The sequence below is a fragment of the Juglans microcarpa x Juglans regia genome, chromosome 5D (assembly GCF_004785595.1).
Source record: "Juglans microcarpa x Juglans regia isolate MS1-56 chromosome 5D, Jm3101_v1.0, whole genome shotgun sequence".
In the NCBI taxonomy this organism is placed as follows: Eukaryota; Viridiplantae; Streptophyta; class Magnoliopsida; order Fagales; family Juglandaceae; genus Juglans; species Juglans microcarpa x Juglans regia.
Window position 1 is genome coordinate 18,040,512 of NC_054602.1, and position 19,569 is coordinate 18,060,080.

The 19,569-nt window shown below is 35.0% G+C and overlaps 1 protein-coding gene across 2 annotated transcripts; it reads right to left on the reverse strand.

Moving 5' to 3' along the window:
- Positions 1-442: 442 nt before the first annotated feature.
- On the reverse strand, positions 443-10,743 carry LOC121265541 (G-type lectin S-receptor-like serine/threonine-protein kinase At1g11410). Of its 2 annotated transcripts, XM_041169208.1 has the most exons (6): positions 10,716-10,743; positions 1,831-2,030; positions 1,527-1,737; positions 1,178-1,424; positions 911-1,061; positions 443-834 (listed from the first exon to the last, which is right to left on the reverse strand). In XM_041169208.1, the coding sequence occupies exons 1-6, from the start codon at positions 10,729-10,731 to the stop codon at positions 532-534; spliced, it is 1,128 nt and encodes a 375-aa protein (XP_041025142.1). In that variant the 5' UTR covers positions 10,732-10,743; the 3' UTR covers positions 443-531. The 2 variants fall into 2 exon arrangements, with proteins under 2 accessions (XP_041025142.1, XP_041025143.1); XM_041169209.1 differs by lacking the exons at positions 1,178-1,424; positions 1,527-1,737; positions 1,831-2,030; positions 10,716-10,743 and adding an exon at positions 9,726-9,838.
- Positions 10,744-19,569: the final 8,826 nt, after the last annotated feature.

The window sequence follows — 19,569 nt, forward strand, 5'->3', positions numbered from 1 at the left end:
TATATATATATATATATATATATAGGGTTTGATTATTAGTATTTATAAATTGTAGGTGGGGACAAAAGTCATTTTTATTTCAACTATGGAGTGTTTTGATAATTTCACTAATCAATCTAATTATTTTAATATACACAGTAACTTAAATATTCAATAACATCTATCTAATGTCCTAATTGTAGTAGTCATGTGCTCGATAGATAGTTAGATACACCTAATTGCCATTTGCTAGTATAAAACCTTTTCAATTAGGAAAATCTTGAGTATCCGCATTAACTTGGTTTAATTAAGTTTCAAGGCATAAAGATGGTAAACATTTAGCTTATATACTAGTTTTTTAGTAAGGGTATATTCACACACACCCCCACGTACTCGCGTGCACACACCCAACCTCACACACACACCCCCACATGCTCACACGCACAAACCCACCCTCAGAGACTTTAGGGCTTACATTTTCTATTTTGAGAAAAAAAAGACCCTACTAACACTAACTTCATATCAATACATTGCACCAAACAGAATTCGACATTAACGTCCGTGAATCAAAGAAACTGTTACTTCATTGACAGAAATGGCTCCTTCGCTAGTTGATGTGTCTTTCTGACGGTTACTACCCTTCAAAACAAATGCAGGTTGTTGTGGAGAAGGAAGAGGTCTGTCATTACCCAACATTGCAAAGACTGCTGACATGTTCGGCCGATCTGTTGCATATTCTTGCACGCACAAAAGCCCAATTTGAATGCATCTTGCAACTTCATTATCAGGGGTTTTGTCAACCAATGATGAATCAACTATTTCCATGGCTTTGCCTTCTTTCCATAACTCCCAAACCTACACTTAAACACCATGTTCGTGTCTTTAGGTTTAAATAAAACAAGACAAATTATTTGCATATACTTGTACTCACATGCCCAATCAAGTTTGAGGAGGGATCATCGTGAAAATAAGTAGTGTTCCTTTTGCCATAAATAATCGCCAGTAGCAAAACCCCAAAGCTGTATACATCTGACTTCACTGAAAATAGTCCACGCATCGCATACTCCGGAGACATATAACCACTGCAACAGCGTAATGAAATTATCACAAAACTAAAATGATATGATTAATGTTTTGCTTAAAAAAGAAAGAAATTGTTTTGTAATATGAATGTATCCTTAATTTGTAGCACACTTACTATGTTCCAACTACACGATTTGTATTTGCTTCAATTTGGTCTCCCGACTCCCCTCCAACAATTCTAGCCATACCAAAATCGGCAATTTTTGGATGCATCGCATTGTCAAGTAGAACATTGCTGGCCTTTAGATCTCTGTGGATAATCCTTAATCTTGAGTCTTGATGAAGATATATGATCCCTCGAGCAATCCCACAAATAATATCGAAGCATTTGCCCCAATCTAATAATGACCTTTTTGTTTCATCTGAATGAAGAGATCGCATACCTTTAGATGATTTGCTTGGTAGGTATGTAGAACACTAGAAGAAAAAGTAAGATCAAAAAGCTTATGTGAAAGAAGACATACCAAAAATGAAAGTGTCCAAGCTTCTATTTGGCAAGTACTCATAGATTAACATCTTTTCTTCTCCCTGAACGCAATAACCAAGAATCCTCACAAGGTTCCTGTGTTGAAGTTTAGCAATGATTGCAACTTCATTCTTGAACTCTTCTATGCCTTGTCCTGAGTGCTTTGATAGTCTTTTCACTGCTATTTCCTTTCCATTGTATAAGCAACCCTGAAAGCAAACACCAATTTCAACCTTGATCAACATTCAGAATGGAATTACTGATGCATTGCACACTAATGAATTGAATTTTAGGGAGATTACTTTATACACTGATCCAAAACCACCTTCTCCTAGCTTGTTAGAAACAGAGAAATTATCCGTGGCTGCAACTATCTTACTTAGTTCAAAGAATTGTAAATCTGAATTTCTCGTACTTCCATCGAGCTCCCTTCTAGTTGAAGATTCTTCAATGCTTGCTCCAACGGAAGTAATGCTAAAAGTATACTTGTTTTGTCTTTTCTCTATCGTCAAACACAGTTAGAAATTCTCGAAGTGCAAAAAAAAAAGAAGAAGAAACCGCTTTAAAAATCATGTTTTACTTACTCTTAATCTTCCTCATTATGAACCAATACATAATGAAAGTCACAACAAGTAGCATTAGTGGCACTTTGTTATACCAAATCCCGACGTAGCGACGGCTAGAATTTGCAGGACTGAAAAACCCAAGTGCAAACGTTTCTCGGTGGGAGACGAGGATGTCACCGTCTTTAAGAGGCTCGTCCGGCGTTATGGTGTCTAGGGAAACGAATATTTGGAAAAGGAGAGAGAGAAGCAATAATGGAGTCAATAACTGTTTAGAAGGAGAATACATGGTTCTTCGGTTCTTCCAACAAGACAGCGAGCTGGCTTGCTTGATTTTTATTTTTTTGCACTTTTTGATTGTCTGAGGTTGTTGTTGATGAAATCAAAATCATAAATTTAAAACAGGGGCAATCTCAACGACATGAACGAGAAAGGTCTACGACTCTAGTCTCTACCTGCCTCAACTTCAGGTGAAGTTTTTAATTTTTTTTGTTTGACAAAGACATTCGATACAGGAAAATGCTACTTGATTGCTGGACGTGTTCGAGTATATTTATATTTTTTTAAAATATTCTTTAAATATTTTTAAATTCTTAAAAAAAATATATTAATTTATTGATAATTTCTTTTTTAACCATTAAAATTAAAAAGTTAAAAAAATAGAATAAAATACATTGCTATTAAAAAGTGAAAATACAAGTGACCAATTGCTACTGCCTGTGGCCTATTGGCACAAAACCCACATCTCTAAAGTGGATATCATCTTCGACATCCCTCTCCTAATATATCAAAAGAAAAACATAAGTTATCAATTCTGTTCGAATCAAATTTTTTATTTAATTTTTATTCTTTTTAACTTTTTTTTAAATAAAGATGATTTTTATAATTGATTTTCACTTTTAAAAATTAAAAAGAAAATTCGGTACACTTTCAATAAGAAAAATAAAAAGGATGTGGGGTAGCAATATCCTATTGGTTTTAATTTCCTTTTCAAAATTTCAATGCACATGATGCCTCCTTAACACCCTTATTGTGAAAAATTTTACTTTCAAGTCGTGGTGTAAAACATGATTAGAAAAGTGTTTACATGATATAATTTAATTTGGTAGATAAATTTTAAATTTTAAATCTTATAAATTAAATCTTACTATTTAAATGATGTAGATAGTGTGCTCAACACACCGACGAATAAAATAGCTCTAATATAAAATACCAAGATATATAGTGGAAAGTCCATTGAAATATCCTAACCTCCATGTCTATTGGATAAAAATTGTTTTATTAAGAGAAATGTTTTAGTCACAAAAAAGATTTTACAAAGGTAAATCTTACAAACTGACGTGACTTAATATAATATGTTAAATTGTAAACTATTTTTCTAAAAATAGATCTAATATATTGTAATTTTACGATAATGCAATTTTGAATTAAGGGATACATGAAAAAAAATTATTAAATACAAATATTTCTCATTATTTTTTTGACAAAATTTGAGCAAGGGTCAATTTGATATCCTTTTTCTTTTCTTTTTCCCGCCTAAAACATGTCTCGTTGTAGCTTCATCTCTGATTCGAAATATCATGTGTTGAGTTTCTTCGTTGTTTATGAGAAAACTTGTAACTGTGACCATAGGACTTTATAAGCTGAGGAAGACCGATTGAATATTTAGTATTCGATCAACCCACATGTATAAAGATCTAGAAAGTATTTTCTCTTTCCAACCAAGATCACCATTGGTTGTCATTGAATTAGGTAATCATTAAAGTAGTCAACACGCACGCACCTTTGAAATGAAACAATTGATAAGGACACAAATTTTAACTTATTTGGTTTCATTATTTGGCGGATACTTAAAAATTATATTACACTTTAGAGATATACATTTTTATTAAAAGTATTAAGAAAATATTATTCTAATTAAGGGTGGGTAAACTCTTAGAGCATTGGCAATGGCCTAGCCAAATGTCAATACAAGTCTAAATTTTAGCTAGATGTGAAAAAAAAAACCTCCACATTAGACTAGCTAATAGTTCAAAACTTAAAACTTGAGCTACAGTAAATCTTGAGTTGTCTCCAAACATGGCGAGTTACTGTTCACAAAAGAAAGTAATATTTTATTATTTTATCTACCTCCATCCCTATTTCCCTCGTTCTTTTCTCTTTCTTCATACCGAATAGCCTCATTTCACTCGTCTTTCCTTCTTCTTCCGAAAGCTCCCAACACGTTGATCCTTCGGCTTCATCTTCTTCAACCCGCCAAATCGCACCCTCACCGAATCGCACTATTTCATTCTTTTTTTCTTCCTTTTCTCTCACGCCGAATCACACCCTCTCGTTTCTCCCTCCCATTTTCGCCTTCTCTCTGCACCATTGCCGAATCGCACTATCACCCCTCGCTGATGCGAATCGCACCATTTGTTTTATCAAGAGAAATGTTTTAGTCACAAAAATATTTCACAAAGCTAAATTTTACAAATTGACGTGACTTGATATAGTATGTTAAATTGTAAACTATTTTATTAAAAATAGATCTAATATATTGCAATTTTACGATAATGCAATTTTGAATTAAGGGATGCATGAAAAAAAAATTATTAAATACAAATTTTTCTCATTATTTTTTTGACAAAATTTGAGCAAGGGTCAATTTGATATCCTTTTTCTTTTCTTTCCCCCCCCCCCCCCTAAAACATGTCTCGTTGTAGCTTCATCTCTGATTCGAAATATCATGTGCTGAGTTGGTTTGGCATATTTTTGCAAAGATGATGGTTCCCGTGTTGCTTTAATTAATTATTCCAATTAGCAATTAGGTAAACATATCTAAAAAGTAATCACTATCTATTTTGTCCATGGGTTTATGCATCTATCTTGCCGATGCATGTGCTGGATAGATAGATATACCTAATTGCCATTTCCTAGAATAAAACCTTTTCAATTAAAAACATTTTGAGTATCCGCATTAACTGGGTTTGATTAAGTTTCAAGGCATAAAGATGGTAAACATTTAGCTTATGTACTAGTTTTTAGGTAAGGGTATATTCACACACACCCCCACATACTCGCGCGCACACACACAAATGCACCCTGCACGCGCACACTCACCCGCCTACACACACCTACACATGGAGATGCTTGCACGTACACCCACGCACATATTAGGACTGTTCATTCAGGTCAGATTTTTTTGGGCCTGATTTGAAACTCAGGAAATTGGATTCCAGTTATGGTCTGAAAAAATCCAAGTTGTAAAATCTAGGTACAACCGGTACTTTTTTTTTTACCCCCTTCAATTTGAATGTTTTGATTCATGGGTTTCTTTGTATCCCATATCTCACAAATTATAGGCAGGGCCTATGTGAAATTAAAAGTCTGTACACCATATCAGTTCCAACAATATATATATATATATATTAATAACAATTGAGTTTATCATATGTGTAACTTCCATTTGATATTTATAAATTTTTAAATTACGGTATTTTTTTGGAGTAAAAAATTATAAACAACCAAACAAATTGAACAAAATGTAAAGATGGGCAGCTCAGTTTTCCTCAGAAGCTGCTTTGATGGTGGACAAAGTTTTTTTTTTTTTTTTTTTTATTTTCATGAGTTTGCACCATTTTATTTCAATCATCTTATGATATGGTAGCCCAGATTACTGTCTAATTTAGTATTGTAAAGAAATGACAAGGAAAGAGGAGAAGAAAAGTTGGCACTTGGCAAAATTAAGAGAAAAAAAGGTGTCCAGATTCATCCCCTTTGGATCCCATATTTTTCTCTCTCCCAAACTTACAATAAAATCCACCTTTGAGTTCCTCATTTTGATCCAAACTCTAAAATTCCATCAGATTGCTCCAAATCAATCCATTGTTTATTCTTCGTTTTTTTCGAAATTCCAAATTCCCCAAGTATTGCCCTTTACTATCCAACTTACACCCACTAAACTCTTTATTTTAATATTATTGCTATTATTAACCTCCAATTAACAATCAAACTAGCACTCCCTGAAACAGAGCTATTTGTTGGCTTTCTACCTTCAATGGCTTCCATGGTAGCACTCTTCACCAAAACCCCGTATCTTCCCAAATCCCCCAACAAGATTTCCAATACCCATTTCGTTCCAACCCGCAAAGTCTCATTTTCTCTTTCTTTCAGCAGAAAAGCATACCGGAGGCTTCGAGTTTCATCCACGTTGATCGAGCCTGACGGTGGGAAGCTCGTGGAGCTTCTGGTGGATAAGCCTCTTAGAGATTTGAAGACGAGTGAGGCTTTGTCTCTACCGAGAATTATGATGTCGAAGATTGATCTTCAATGGGTCCACGTGCTTTAAAAAAAAAAAACTAGGTTTAACTTGGAACCCCGGGTTTTAAAAAAACCAGATTCATCCGGGTTCTGACCTGGGTCTAACACAGTCTGGGTTTGAAACCTGAGTTTTGCTCAGGTAAACTTAGATTCCCGGGTCGAAATCTGGATGAACATTCCTAGCACATTCACACATACACATGCACACATACATGTATATATAGAGGTTTGAAATATGAGTGTTCATCCGAGTTCCAATCCAGGAACCTAGGTATACCTGGACTGGAACCCAAGTTTCAAACCAGGGCCAGAACCTGGACCGGGTTGGTCTGGATCAAATTCGGGCCGGAATCCGGGTGGATTCGAATTCCGGGTTGTACCTGGTTTTTAATTTTTAATTTTTAATTTTTTTAAGTAAGTAAAAAAGTCTTTATTTTATTAATTTTTTTTTCTAAGAAGTCAAGTTCATGAAACGTTCTAAAAATACTAAATGCATGTAAAACAAAAAAAAAAACAAATCCAATATTCATCTATGCATGCATCACAAAGCAATCCACTACATATTACAATATTTATAAATTATATTACCAAACACGAAATTACAAGAAATGAGTTACAAAATCAGCAGCACAGTCTTCACATCAATGATTTAATCTCACACCAAATAATAGTCTATTGTCAATTCCTGCAACCAAGAAATCAAAAAGCTCGTTAACTAGTTTTGCATATGTTCAAATAGAATATTATAAGAGAGTAAAGAAAATGAGTATAAAAATTGATGGATTTTTGGCCATGAGATCTGACATTGTTTTAAAAGCTTCAATTGGATTAATTATGATTTTCCTTCTTGAAGGATAGAAAATGGCACACGCAAGTTTCAAGAATTTTGTGCACAAGCTGGAATAGATTTGAAAAAGCAGAAGGCAAAAGTAACTGCATTGGGAACAAAACAAAAAGTAGAGTTTCACAATAAAAATGATATTTTTTAGAAAATGCAGGCATGGACTCGAGTTCTTGGACAAAAATCGTTGAACCCTTGAATCTACACATAACTCATAAGTATCGTAAACAAAATGTGACAACACAGAACAAAATAGATCCAAATAAACAAAGTATTGAAGAAATAAGTTTTTTTTTCATTGTTCTCAAAACTTCAATCATTCTTTTTCCTCCAAATCACTAAACCAGGTAGAGAGGCACAATTCTAAAAGATCCAAAACTAAATAGTCTCTTCACTACCTTATTAATATGATCTACGCCATCTCCAAAAATCCAGACTTTAAGCTTAAAAGCAACTTATAAGACCCATATGCAGTCTGGGCACAAAGAATGAGAAGCAAGCACACAAAATCCATCTAAACAAACATTGAATGTCACCAGTATCTCTAGTGCGTAGGTATAATTTTCTCCAAAAATGCCCAATCCACACCGAGAAATAAAAATAACAAGATACACATGTGCAATAGCGCAATGATAAAAACTAACCGTTTCAGTCATAGAGCAAGCAAAATTACACGCGATAATATTAGGACAGGAAATGGGGAGTACCTTTTCTTTGCATGCGGCTTTCTTTTGCTCCAACTCTTCAAGGGCGAGGGCGAGGGCATGGCGAGCTTCGAGGGCCTTTGGCTTCAGTTGTGCTTAAGGGAGAGCTTCTTGGCTTCCTTTGCCCTCTTCTTGTGGTGCTCTTTCACCTTCCTTACAATATTGTATTCAGCGGTACCATCTTGCTCTTGCTCTCTCTGACAAACAAAAATAATACCATCTCTATGGATGATAGCGGTACCATTTTACCAGGTCTAGAAGGCTCGGATGGATGTCAGTGAGAGATGGGTTTGAGAGCTTGATAGGTATGAGTGTATTGGTGGCCGAAGAGGTGTAATGGGATCTTGGGTTGGCCAGTTTGGCCGAGGAAGAGATGATTCTCAAAGCTGAGCAACTGAGCTTCCGCAAGCCATCGGTGAGAGAGTGTACTCGAATCAGCCACTCCTCTCCAGCAAGTAACCATTGAGATCATCATGACAGCGGCTCGGGTTTCGTAGAATCGTTGTTAGGGTTGAGGGAGGAGGGGGATAGGGGGTCCGAGGTCATGGGCCGAAGGAACAAGATTTTTTTTTTCCATTTATACAAATCCGGTTATATCCGGTTATGAATACGGAACCCGGGTTTCATACTCGGGTCTGGACCGGATATATCCGATTTTTATAATACGGGTTTCGACCCGGATTTGATCTGGGCCGGATGAATAGTCCTAGTTTGAAAGGTATAATACTTGCAATAGTAGAGTTTATTGCAAGATTAATTGTATATTCCATACTTTAGGATCATCTCTTATATCATGTTGTTCTTCAACCTTATTTGTCAATCTTGTTTTGAGTTCCAGTGCTCTTTCTATTAATGTAAAATTATTGTATTAGCCATTTTCTAATAACAAAACTTAGTCCAATTAAATTGTAATTAATTATAGTTGAGTTGGAATAGAATTTGGTTCGAGAATGGATAATAGAAAGTAATGAAATTGACCAAATTGAAAGTTGGGTAGACTTAATATGTGTTAGGATGTTAGCTTGAGTTTGGTTGGAACAAAAATTACAGGACTGCCGATTTTACTTTGATTTGAATTTTTTTTAGATATCCAAAATAAATTCTAAGTAGATATAGATTGATATGCACGACTTATACAGTTAAGAGATTTTCTTCTATTTTAGTGCTTAAATTTTCTTTTTTGAAAGAAAAGACCCTACTAACACTAACTTCATATCAATATATTACACCAAACAGAATTCAACTTTTAACAACCATGAATCAAAGAAACTATTACTTTATTGATAGAAATGGCTTCTTCGCTAGTTGATGTGTCTTTCCCATGGCTACTACCCTTCAAAACAAATGCAGGTTGTTGTGAAGAAGGAAGAGGTGTGTCATTACCCAACATTGCAACAACTGTTGACATGTTTGGTCGATCTGTTGCATATTCTTGCATGCACAAAAGCCCAATTTGAATGCATCTTGCAACTTCATTATCAGGGGTTTTATCAACTAGTGATGAATCAACTATTTCCATGGCTTTGCCTTCTTTCCATAACTCCCAAACCTTCTTTGCCTTCTTTCTATTCCTTTTGCCAGAAATAATCTCCAGTAGCAAAACCCCAAAGTTGTATACATCTGACTTCACTGAAAATTGTCCATGCATCGCGTACTCTGGAGACATATAACCACTGCAACACCGTAATAAAATTATCACAGAACTAAAATGATATGATTAATGTTTTGCTTAAAAAAAGGAAATTGGTTTGTACTATAAATGTATCCTTAATTTCTAGCACACTTACTATGTTCCAACTATACGATTTGTATTTGCTTCAATTTGGTCCCCTGACTCTCCTCCAACAATTCTAGCCATACCAAAATCTGCAATTTTTGGATGCATTGCATTGTCAAGTAGAACATTGCTGGCCTTTAGATCTCTATGGATAATCTTTAATCTTGAGTCTTGATTTAGATATAGGATCCCTCGAGCAATCCCACAAATAATCTCAAAGAATTTGCCCCAATCTAAGAATGACCTTTTTGTTTCATCTAAATGAAAAGATCAAATCTTTAAATGATTTGCTAAACACTAGAAGAAGCAAGAAGAAGCTTATGTGAAAAGAAGACGACATACCAAAAATGAAAGTGTCCAAGCTTGGTAGGTAATGCTGGTCACTAGAAGAAGAAGCTTATGTGAAAAGAAGACATACCAAAAATGAAAGTTTCCAAGCTTCTGTTTGGCAAGTACTCATAGATTAACATTTTTTCTTCTTCCTGAACGCAATAACCAAGAATCCTCACAAGGTTCCTGTGTTGAAGTTTAGCAATGATTGCAACTTCATTCCTGAACTCTTCTATCCCTTGTCCTGAGTACTTTGATAGTCTTTTCACTGCTATTTCTTTTCCATTGTATAGGTAACCCTGAAAGCAAACAACAATTTCAATCTTGATCAACATTCAGAATGGAATTACTGATGCATTGCACGTATATGAATTGAATTTCAAGGAGATTACCTTATACACTGATCCAAAACCACCTTCTCCTAGCTTGTTAGAAATAGAGAAGTTATCCGTGGCTGCAACTATCTTACTTAGTTCAAAGAATTGTAAATCTGAGTTTCTCGTACTTCCATCGAGCTCCCTTCTAGTTGAAGATTCTTCAAATCTTACTCCAGTGGAGGTAACTCTAAAAGTATACTTCTTTTGTCTTTTCTTTGTCGTCAAATGTAATTAGAAATTCTCAAAGTGCAAAAGAAAAGAAGAAACTGCTTTAAAAATCCTGTTTTACTTACCCTTTATCTTCCTCATTATGAACCAGTACACAATAGAAGCCATAATAAGCAACGTTACTGCAACAGAGTCCACAAGAATTGTTAGGTTTCCCTTATTCTGAAGACCATTCTTCTTTGCATATTTAGTTAAGCATAAAAAAAAAAAAATGTGGAAAACTCAATCTTTATATGCGATTCATGAACTTTAATCTTCTCCGACTTTCTCATTTATTTTCACAGATATGATGAAATGAGATCAGATGAGTTGAGATTAAAGTTAAAAAGTTAAAAAAAGATATTATTAAAAAATATTTTTTTAATATTTATTTTATTTTGAGATTTAAAAAAGTTGAATTATTTATTTTATTTTATGTGAAAATTTAAAAGAATTGTAATGATGAGTTGAATTGTAAAAATAGGATCTTAAGACTGCGTTTAGATGTTGAGCTGAATACAGTTCAGTTCAATTCTTTATTAATAGTAGTGAATTGAATAGTGAAGTGAATTATGTGGGATCTGTCTAAATTGAGTTTAAAGTGTGTTTAGATGTTAAGATGAATTTAATACTTTTTATGAAAAGTTAAAAAATGTTGTAAATCTCATATATAAAGATGTATTAAATTGAAAAATATTATGAGTCTCACATATAAAAAAGTTTTGAATTGAAATAAATTTAATAATTTAAAATTAGACTGAATTCATATGAATATGACAATCAAATGCAGCTTGAAACATGGATCATGTTTTAAGTGAAAAAAAAAAAAGTAATAAAATTGGAGTATCTAAACTTGAATCTTCTCCGACTTTCTCATTTATTTTCACAGATGAGATAAAATGAGATAAGATGAATTAAAATTAAAATTAAAATATTAAATAAAATATTATTAAAATATTTTTTTTTAATATTAGTTATCGCACTTCTCTTTCGGGACGGACCAAAACTCGACCCACCTGGTCTCGTGCCAAGTAGACCGCTTCACGACCCCAGGTTCCTCCACCATCATTCTAGTGAAAACGTTAGGTACAGTGACACCGTATTCAATTGTGATCTCATCTTGATTATGCACGTAGCTGACGTTGAAGATGTAATTCTGTGTCATTTCGGGTACGGCGCTCCATCTTTGTCCGGTCCAAGATCCGCCCGCCACAAAGGAGTCCCACCCTCGGATAAGAACAGCTGTGGATACCCGGTTGGATCAATCGCATAGGTGCAGTTGCCGGTTCCCGGGTCATCTTTGGACTTCCAAGATGTCTAGAACCAGTTCAGCCCAGTACGGCAATCGAGCCCTAGTTTCATGAACAGAAGCAAAGTGTCGGAAAGTCAAAGCTCTGCCATATAAAGCTCTGGGTTTCTGGATGAACGAAAACGAGGTTCCCGGTGTCCAACAGCCTAGCCATGGAATGGTTTGCGGAGACAACAGAAGCGTTGGTAGACCAGATAGGGATGCTTCGGTTCGTCTCGGTGATGACGAGGTTTCCATGACCGTCGATGAAGAGTATACCGGCAGTGTCTTCGAGAGGGTCGTCTCTGTTAGCGACCCAAACAACCGTTTTCATTGGCACTTTGTTATACCAAATCCCGACGTAGCGACGGCTAGAGTTTACAGGACTGAAAAACCCAAGTGCAAACGTTTCTCTGTGGGAGACGAGGATGTCACCGTCTTTAAGAGGCTCGTCCGGCGTTGTGGTGTTTAGGGAAACGCATATTTGGAAAAGGAGAGAGAGAGAAGCAATAACTGTTTAGAAGGAAAGTAAATGTTCTTCCAACAAGACAGCGAGCTAGCTTGATTGTTATTTTTTTGCTCTTTGTTTCTGTCTGCGGTTGTTGTTGAAGAAATCAAAATCATAAATTTAAAAACGGGGCAATCTCAACTTTAGGTGCGGTTTTTAATTTTTATAGCATTCTCATTAGTTAAAAGTTAAATTTAATGAATATTTAACTATTAGAGAGTAAAATATATTCACATTACATTAGTCAAATTCTAAATATTTAAAATTTAGTTACGGTAACTTTTAAAAGTTTTTTCAAATTTAAAAGTTACTGTACATAAATCAAATACATATTTTATTAATTATTTATTTCTCTTTCTTTCTATCATATATTTTATCATAATTGATATATTACATCATAATTTATTTTATAATAGGTAGAATAGTAAAATATGATAAAATAAAATAAATTAATAAATAAAAAAATTAAATAATTTTGAAATTATTAGTTATTCATTACTATATAAGGAATAAATATATAATCTAATGTGGAGATTTATGTGAGTAACTAAAATCAAATTCATCCTATGTTATATTATTATTATATAATGAAAAATAGCTATTTTAATGTGAAAATTTATGTGAATGGAATAGCTAAAAGTCAAATTTTTCTTACATTCATAAAAAATGTCATTTAACTTTGGCTAATCTAATAAGAGTGCTCTAAGGTCTTTGACAAAGACGTTCAATACATGAAAATGCTAATTGGCTGCTGCCAGCTGGACTTGTTTGAGCATATTTATATAAATATTTCTCAATTTTTTAAAAATTAAAAAAAAACACTAATTTTAAATAAAATAAAATATATGACCAAAAATGAAGGAACAAAATCATAAGATAAAGTATATATTTTTACAGAAATTCTATGGGCAACTGGGGTGTATCCCCGGCACAGCCTCGCGGCTGAACGAAATCGCAAGCGGGAAACGCAAAACGCAAAATGCATAGCATTATTCGTCCGTCTCTCTCCCTCGTCTTCTCTGTTTTGGATTTACAGAAGCTTCGTCCGTCTCTCTCCCTCGTCGTCTCGCCCCTCGTTGAGCTTGCAGATTCTTCTTCTTGAGCCTGCTTCATCGGTAACGACGGTTGCTTTGTGCCCGAGCTTCTTCTTCTTCCGGGTTGCAGAATCCCGAGCTCCCGAGTTCTGTCTTCTCCTCTCATCTGGGCCCGAAGTGTCAAGCTTCATCTTCTCCCAACCTCAGAAGGTAACTTATTATCGAGCCTGAGATTTGTACCAACATCGGGTTACTGGAGACTACGAGTTCGAGCAAATTGATTCCCACAAAAGCCGCATGCAGATCTCAGACAAATTTCAAGCTAGACACAGGCAACTATTCTATCCACCATGGTCTATCTTTTTTCTTTTTTGTTTTCATTATTATTCTTCATTTGCTGATATGAAATTGTCTTTTACGATCCCACATTCGTTTAGCAGGGTGATTTTTTTGTTTTGCTTGGTTGCTGAGAAATCTAAAAACTGGTAGATGTAGTTGGAAGCTAACTGTTGATTGTCAGTGTAGTTTGTTTTCTTTGAATTTCTCCTTTGATGTAGTTACACATTTTTTTTGGCTTTAATATCACTGTCTTTCTGCGTGCGTTTCCAGTTCTGTGTGGGAGTGGGTGGGAGTGAAACCAGAGTGCGAAACAAAGAATGGGAAAGCATTCACATCAGATTTCTTCAAATCATTTCAACATGCTCGAATTATTATTGGACAAGTTTTATTGTTGTTGAAAAGCAGAAAAACAGAAAAATCAATCGTCGATTAAGCAAGAGTTCTCCTATTTAGACAACTATTTGGCTGTAAATTAATTAAACAAGTGCATAGTATATGATGGACAATGATGAGTCTGTATGGTCATAGGCCTACTAGAAACTGCCAATTTGTGAGTTGTTTCTACACATTCTATACTTGTATAGAGGAATATCTATAGCCCATATATCTGAGCTCTCTTATTTGCATTTTTACTTTTTAGATCCAGTATTTGCTTTTAGCTCCCTCTCAGCATGGGAAATGGTAAAGAACACCCATCCACGCCAACATCATCCAGCTCAAATTTTTCATTCGCGGTATGTTATATAATTTAATCTATCAATAACATTTGAATGTATTGACTTGATATTTATTTTTAAAATACATCAATAACACAAATCCAATAACATGTTAGGACATACCATCAACTTGTCCAAACATCCCAATTCACATGCACGGTTACTATGGATAAGTGCCTGCGTGGCCATCGGGATTTATGCCATATCCAGATAGACAAAAATATCCAATCAACATACAAATGGTGATTATATGTTATTATTTATTTTTATAAGTTCGTTTTTCCAATTCAGGAGTTTAATTGCATATTTCTTTGTTTTTTGCAGAATGCTGGTTACCCATTTCCACATGCCATATATCCTCCGACTCCTCTCATCAATACAAGCTCTGCTACGAGTAGAATAGTTGATTCAGAGGATAATAAACCCGAGGGTGGGGAAACTGAAGCACAATGTACATCCGCTAGAGTTGAGGAAAGTAATGAGGATAGACCACTTCCAGATGAAACTGAGGATGGCAGTGCGGGGACATATCAGAATGTTGAAATGGATGGTGATGACATGATTGAGGAACCAAAGTCGAGAATGGAGTTTAATTCTTTTGAAGATTTAATAAGTTATTATAAGCAATATGCTAAGAAGTGCGAGTTTGGAGTGATGACAAAAATGATTGAGATGGGAGAAGATGAGACGGTTAGGTATGTCACCCTTGCTTGTGCTCGTGGTAGGAAGGCCCGTAATAGGACTTTCAATGTTGCCAACCCACGCCCGACAGGAAAGACAGAATGTAAGGCAAAGATTAATGCCTTAAAATCTAATGGAAAGCTTCGGTTGACTACAGTTCATAATATCCATAACCACAGCCTGAGTCTAAAGAAATCTTGCTTCTTTCGATGTAATAGAGGAGTGACTCCGTAAAAAGAGTCTTAGATACAAATGATTTGGCTGGCATCGGAATGAATAAGAGCTTTGGATCTCTTGTTGTTGGCGCGGGCGGATTCAAGAACCTTCCATTTTTAGAAAAAGATTCTCGTAATTATATCGACAAGGCAATACATCTACGACTTGGCGTTGGTGGTGCTGGTGCTATTCGAGAGTATTTCTGTAGAATGCAATACAAAAATTCTGGATTCTTTGAGTTGATGGATCTAGATGATGATGGGAGGTTAAGAAATGTCTTTTGGGCAGACCCCCGTAGTAGAGCTGCGTACCAATATTTCGGTGATGTGGTCACATTCGACACCACATACCTGACAAATAGATATGAGATGCCATTTGCACCATTTGTTGGTGTCAACCACCATGGTCAGTCAATTTTGTTGGGAGCAGGTTTGATTTCTAGTAAGGATACCCTTTGTGTGGTTATTCAAGACCTGGTTACAGTGTATGGATGGCATAGCTCCGAAATCAATTATCACTGATCAAGATAGAGTGATAAAAAATGCAATAGCTATTATTTTCCCAGAGACCCGACATAGATTTTGCTTGTGGCATATCTTGAAGAAAGTCCTCAAAAAACTTAGCTCCTATGCTTCCTATAAAACTGGGATGAAGAATGCGTTAATGAAGTGTGTGTATGACACCTAAAATATTGAAGAGTTTGAGAGGTATTGGGATCAGTTAATTGTCAAGTACAATTTGCATGAGAATGCGTGGTTGCAAAATTTATATGCTGAGCGTGAGCATTGGGTTACAACATTTTTGAAAGAGTACTTTTGGGTTGGAATGAGTACAACGCAACGAAGTGAGAGCATGAATGCCTTTTTTTATAGGTATGTTCATGCTAAGACGAACCTAAAAGAGTTTGTTGACCAGTTTGAAAATGCGTTGAAAAAAAAGATTGAGAATGAAAATGCCGCAGACTTCCACTCGTTTAGTGTCACGATTCCCTGCATTTCTAGATCTCCAATTGAGAAGAGGTTCCAAGATTTGTACACCAATGCTAAATTCAAAGAAGTTCAGCTTCAAATTACAGGCATCATCGATATGAATCCAAAGTTAAATGAGAGTGATGGTGCAGTAAAAACCTATCTGGTAGAGGATGAAGTTCGTTTCGAAGAGTTCACTAAGCTGGTTACACATTCTTTGGACTTTAGTGAGGGGGATACAGCTGCAAAGTATTCTTGTGGATTATTCCAGATGAGAAGGATATTGTGTCGTCACATTTTGGCTGTGTTCAAATGTAATGAGATAAAAATTTTTCCAGATAGGTACATTTTAGATCGATGGAAGAAGGATATCAAAAGGCGATACACATTAATCCGCAGTAGTTATCATGCAGGAGAACAACGGGCAGATTCTAATAGATATTCAGACCTGTTGAATATCTGTTATGAGATGAATACTGATGCAGCGAGTTTGAAAGAGCATACTGAGGATGCGAAGACTAAGTTGTATGCAATGATGAAGTTGTATCGTGCCAACCAACAACACACATCGATTACCCAAATAGGTTCCAATGTTGGTTGTACGGTAAATAACACTACTACAATTAATACTTCTAAGAAAGTACTCAGTCCACATGTTGTGCGAGGGAAAGGCAGACCCTCATCACTGAGAAGAGCATCCAGGATGGAGAAAGACATACAAAAAAAAAAGCAAAAAAAAAATAAGGAAAATGCATAGAGGTGGATCGAATTTAATATATGATTTTTTTTAATATTTTATAAATACAAATATGAGTACTTTGTGTTTATATTTGTTACTTGATTATTAGCGGGATGGAGGAGATACACCATGCGTGGACACACGGAGACCTTTATTTTTCCATTCAGAGATGGATGCATCCAATGTTGGACAACAGGTATATTAATAAGTACATATTTATATTTAAATTCTAATTTTGGCTGTATTTTTTCCAGTATTTCTCACCAGGCTATTCCAGGAAAGCACAACCTTTGACATTAGTGGAACTCAAATCTGAGGAACAATGATTCCAAGTCAAGAAAGTGTAAGTGTATCTCAAGAGTTTTTTAGTGTATCTCAAGAGTTTTTTATATTTAAATGCTAATATCGACATGAAAAGAATTTTGATATTTAATCTATTGCAGATGCAAATTGGGTTGGATGGATCACAATCGGTGGACTTGGGGTGGGATGGATCACAACCGCTCCAATGATATGATTCAAAACCTATCTTCTCATTTATTTATGTTTTATGTATTTAATGTATTTTATTGGGAATGGATGTATGGATTGGAGTTTTTGTGGTACAAAGTTATATTCAAGGACTTTTGTAGATTTAACATATTTTTTGTGGATTTAATGTATTGTTTTGTTGGATGAGTGTAATCCAACGACATATTTGTGTAGACTTTGTTTGGAATAGAATTATTATTTGTGGAAATGAATGTATTGATATGGGGACAAACAATGAGGAGTTGCAAGAAGATTAATTCTACAGTGGGCTTAGACAGAGGAGGGCAACTAGCCAGGTTTGATAGTTTACTTTTGTACTTTCATCAAGTTTAGAACCTAAAAGATTTTTATTATTATGCAAGCATTTTTTCCCATTGTAGTTTTTATTTTGTAGGTTTTTTTAACCTAAAGCTTGTTCTGTGGACCACTTGCTGATTGTTTATCTATACTTGGTTGGAGTATTAGGTCACGAACTGTTATGTAAAAATACGAAAATACATGCTAGAAACTAGAATTTAATAGCAATATAGAATATGAAAATGGTGAGAATGTACCTGCGGAAGCCATATTTGGAGAATGCAGATAGACCGATCTTCCCCTCCTTGCTCCTCACAAAAATATCAGCTATCAACGGAGCAAGCCAATGGACATATAGAGAGGAGGAGGGACCTAGCCTCTTATAAAAGAAAACTTATGGAATCCTTCCATTAAGGACTCAAATTCCAATGGGTCTATAAGAATTCCAAAATAAAGACTCTTGAGTTTCCAGTACATACTTAATTTTACCACAATATAAATAGGATATAATCCTATATTACTAAGGTGCAATAAACTCCAAATGATCACTCAACTTAATGGGTTAAAACAAAATACTATTGTGAGCTATATATATATATATATATATATATATGTCTAACCCGTTTTATAAAACATGCAATCAAATGAAGCCCATATTTAAAATTATTCTAACATTCTTCCACTTGGGCAAATATTAATTGCTATAAAATAAAAGCTTGTTTGAAAATGACTCTCGGGTTAGACTACATTGGTGGCCACACAAATATATAGCTCAAATGATAGCACCTTAGAAAACACGATCCGATCCAACAAGAATATCAACATTGAACATGGAAATCGTTACACCACTTAAATGATGTAAGACCACTCCACAGCTACAAATGTTAATAACCTTATCGACATGGATCCCCATCCTTCGACCAATGTGGTAGTATGTAGTATGAACTTAGCACCAATGTAATCAAAAGCTGTGCTAATTCATATTAGTCCTCATAATGCTTCAAAATGAAGCCACATATCTCTAAAGGAGATTCATCTTATGTCTTTTATCCATATATCTCGAGATCATAATGATATCATAATAAAAGACATAAGCCAAATGCATGCTCAAAAAAAATATATATATATATATAGTTTATGAATAGGAGAGATTTATTTATTATTATAAAGGGGCTGCACCCTAAAACAAATGGGTTGCCTACGTACCCTGGGAAGGCATCAAGCCAAAACATAGTTCTTATTACATAAGTAACTCCCACTATCCAAAAACATCAAAAGTTTCCACAATACCCATATTAGTAACATGTGTTTTGAACACTTTAGGAGCGAGTCCTTTAGTCAAAGGATCTGCAATCATTTCCTCTGTATTAATATGCTCTATCTTTGTCTGTCCTTCCCTCACTCTATCTCTGACCACCAAATACTTGATGTCAATGTGCTTGGATCCACTTGAACTTTTATTATTCTTTGAAAAGAACACCGCTGCACTATTATCACAATAAATAGTAATTGGCCTCGAGATGGAATCAACAACTTTCAGTTCTGAAATAAAGTTCTTTAACCAAACAGCTTGGATAGTAGCTCCATAACACACCGCAAATTCTGCTTGCATAGTAGAAGATG

Coding starts and splice junctions, on each gene's coding strand:
- LOC121265541 (XM_041169208.1), bottom strand. Junction 1,738..1,830: donor GTTTTGGATCAGTGTATAAA/GTAATCTCCCTA, acceptor GTTTGCTTTCAG/GGTTGCTTATACAATGGAAA. Junction 1,062..1,177: donor AATCGTGTAGTTGGAACATA/GTAAGTGTGCTA, acceptor ACGCTGTTGCAG/TGGTTATATGTCTCCGGAGT.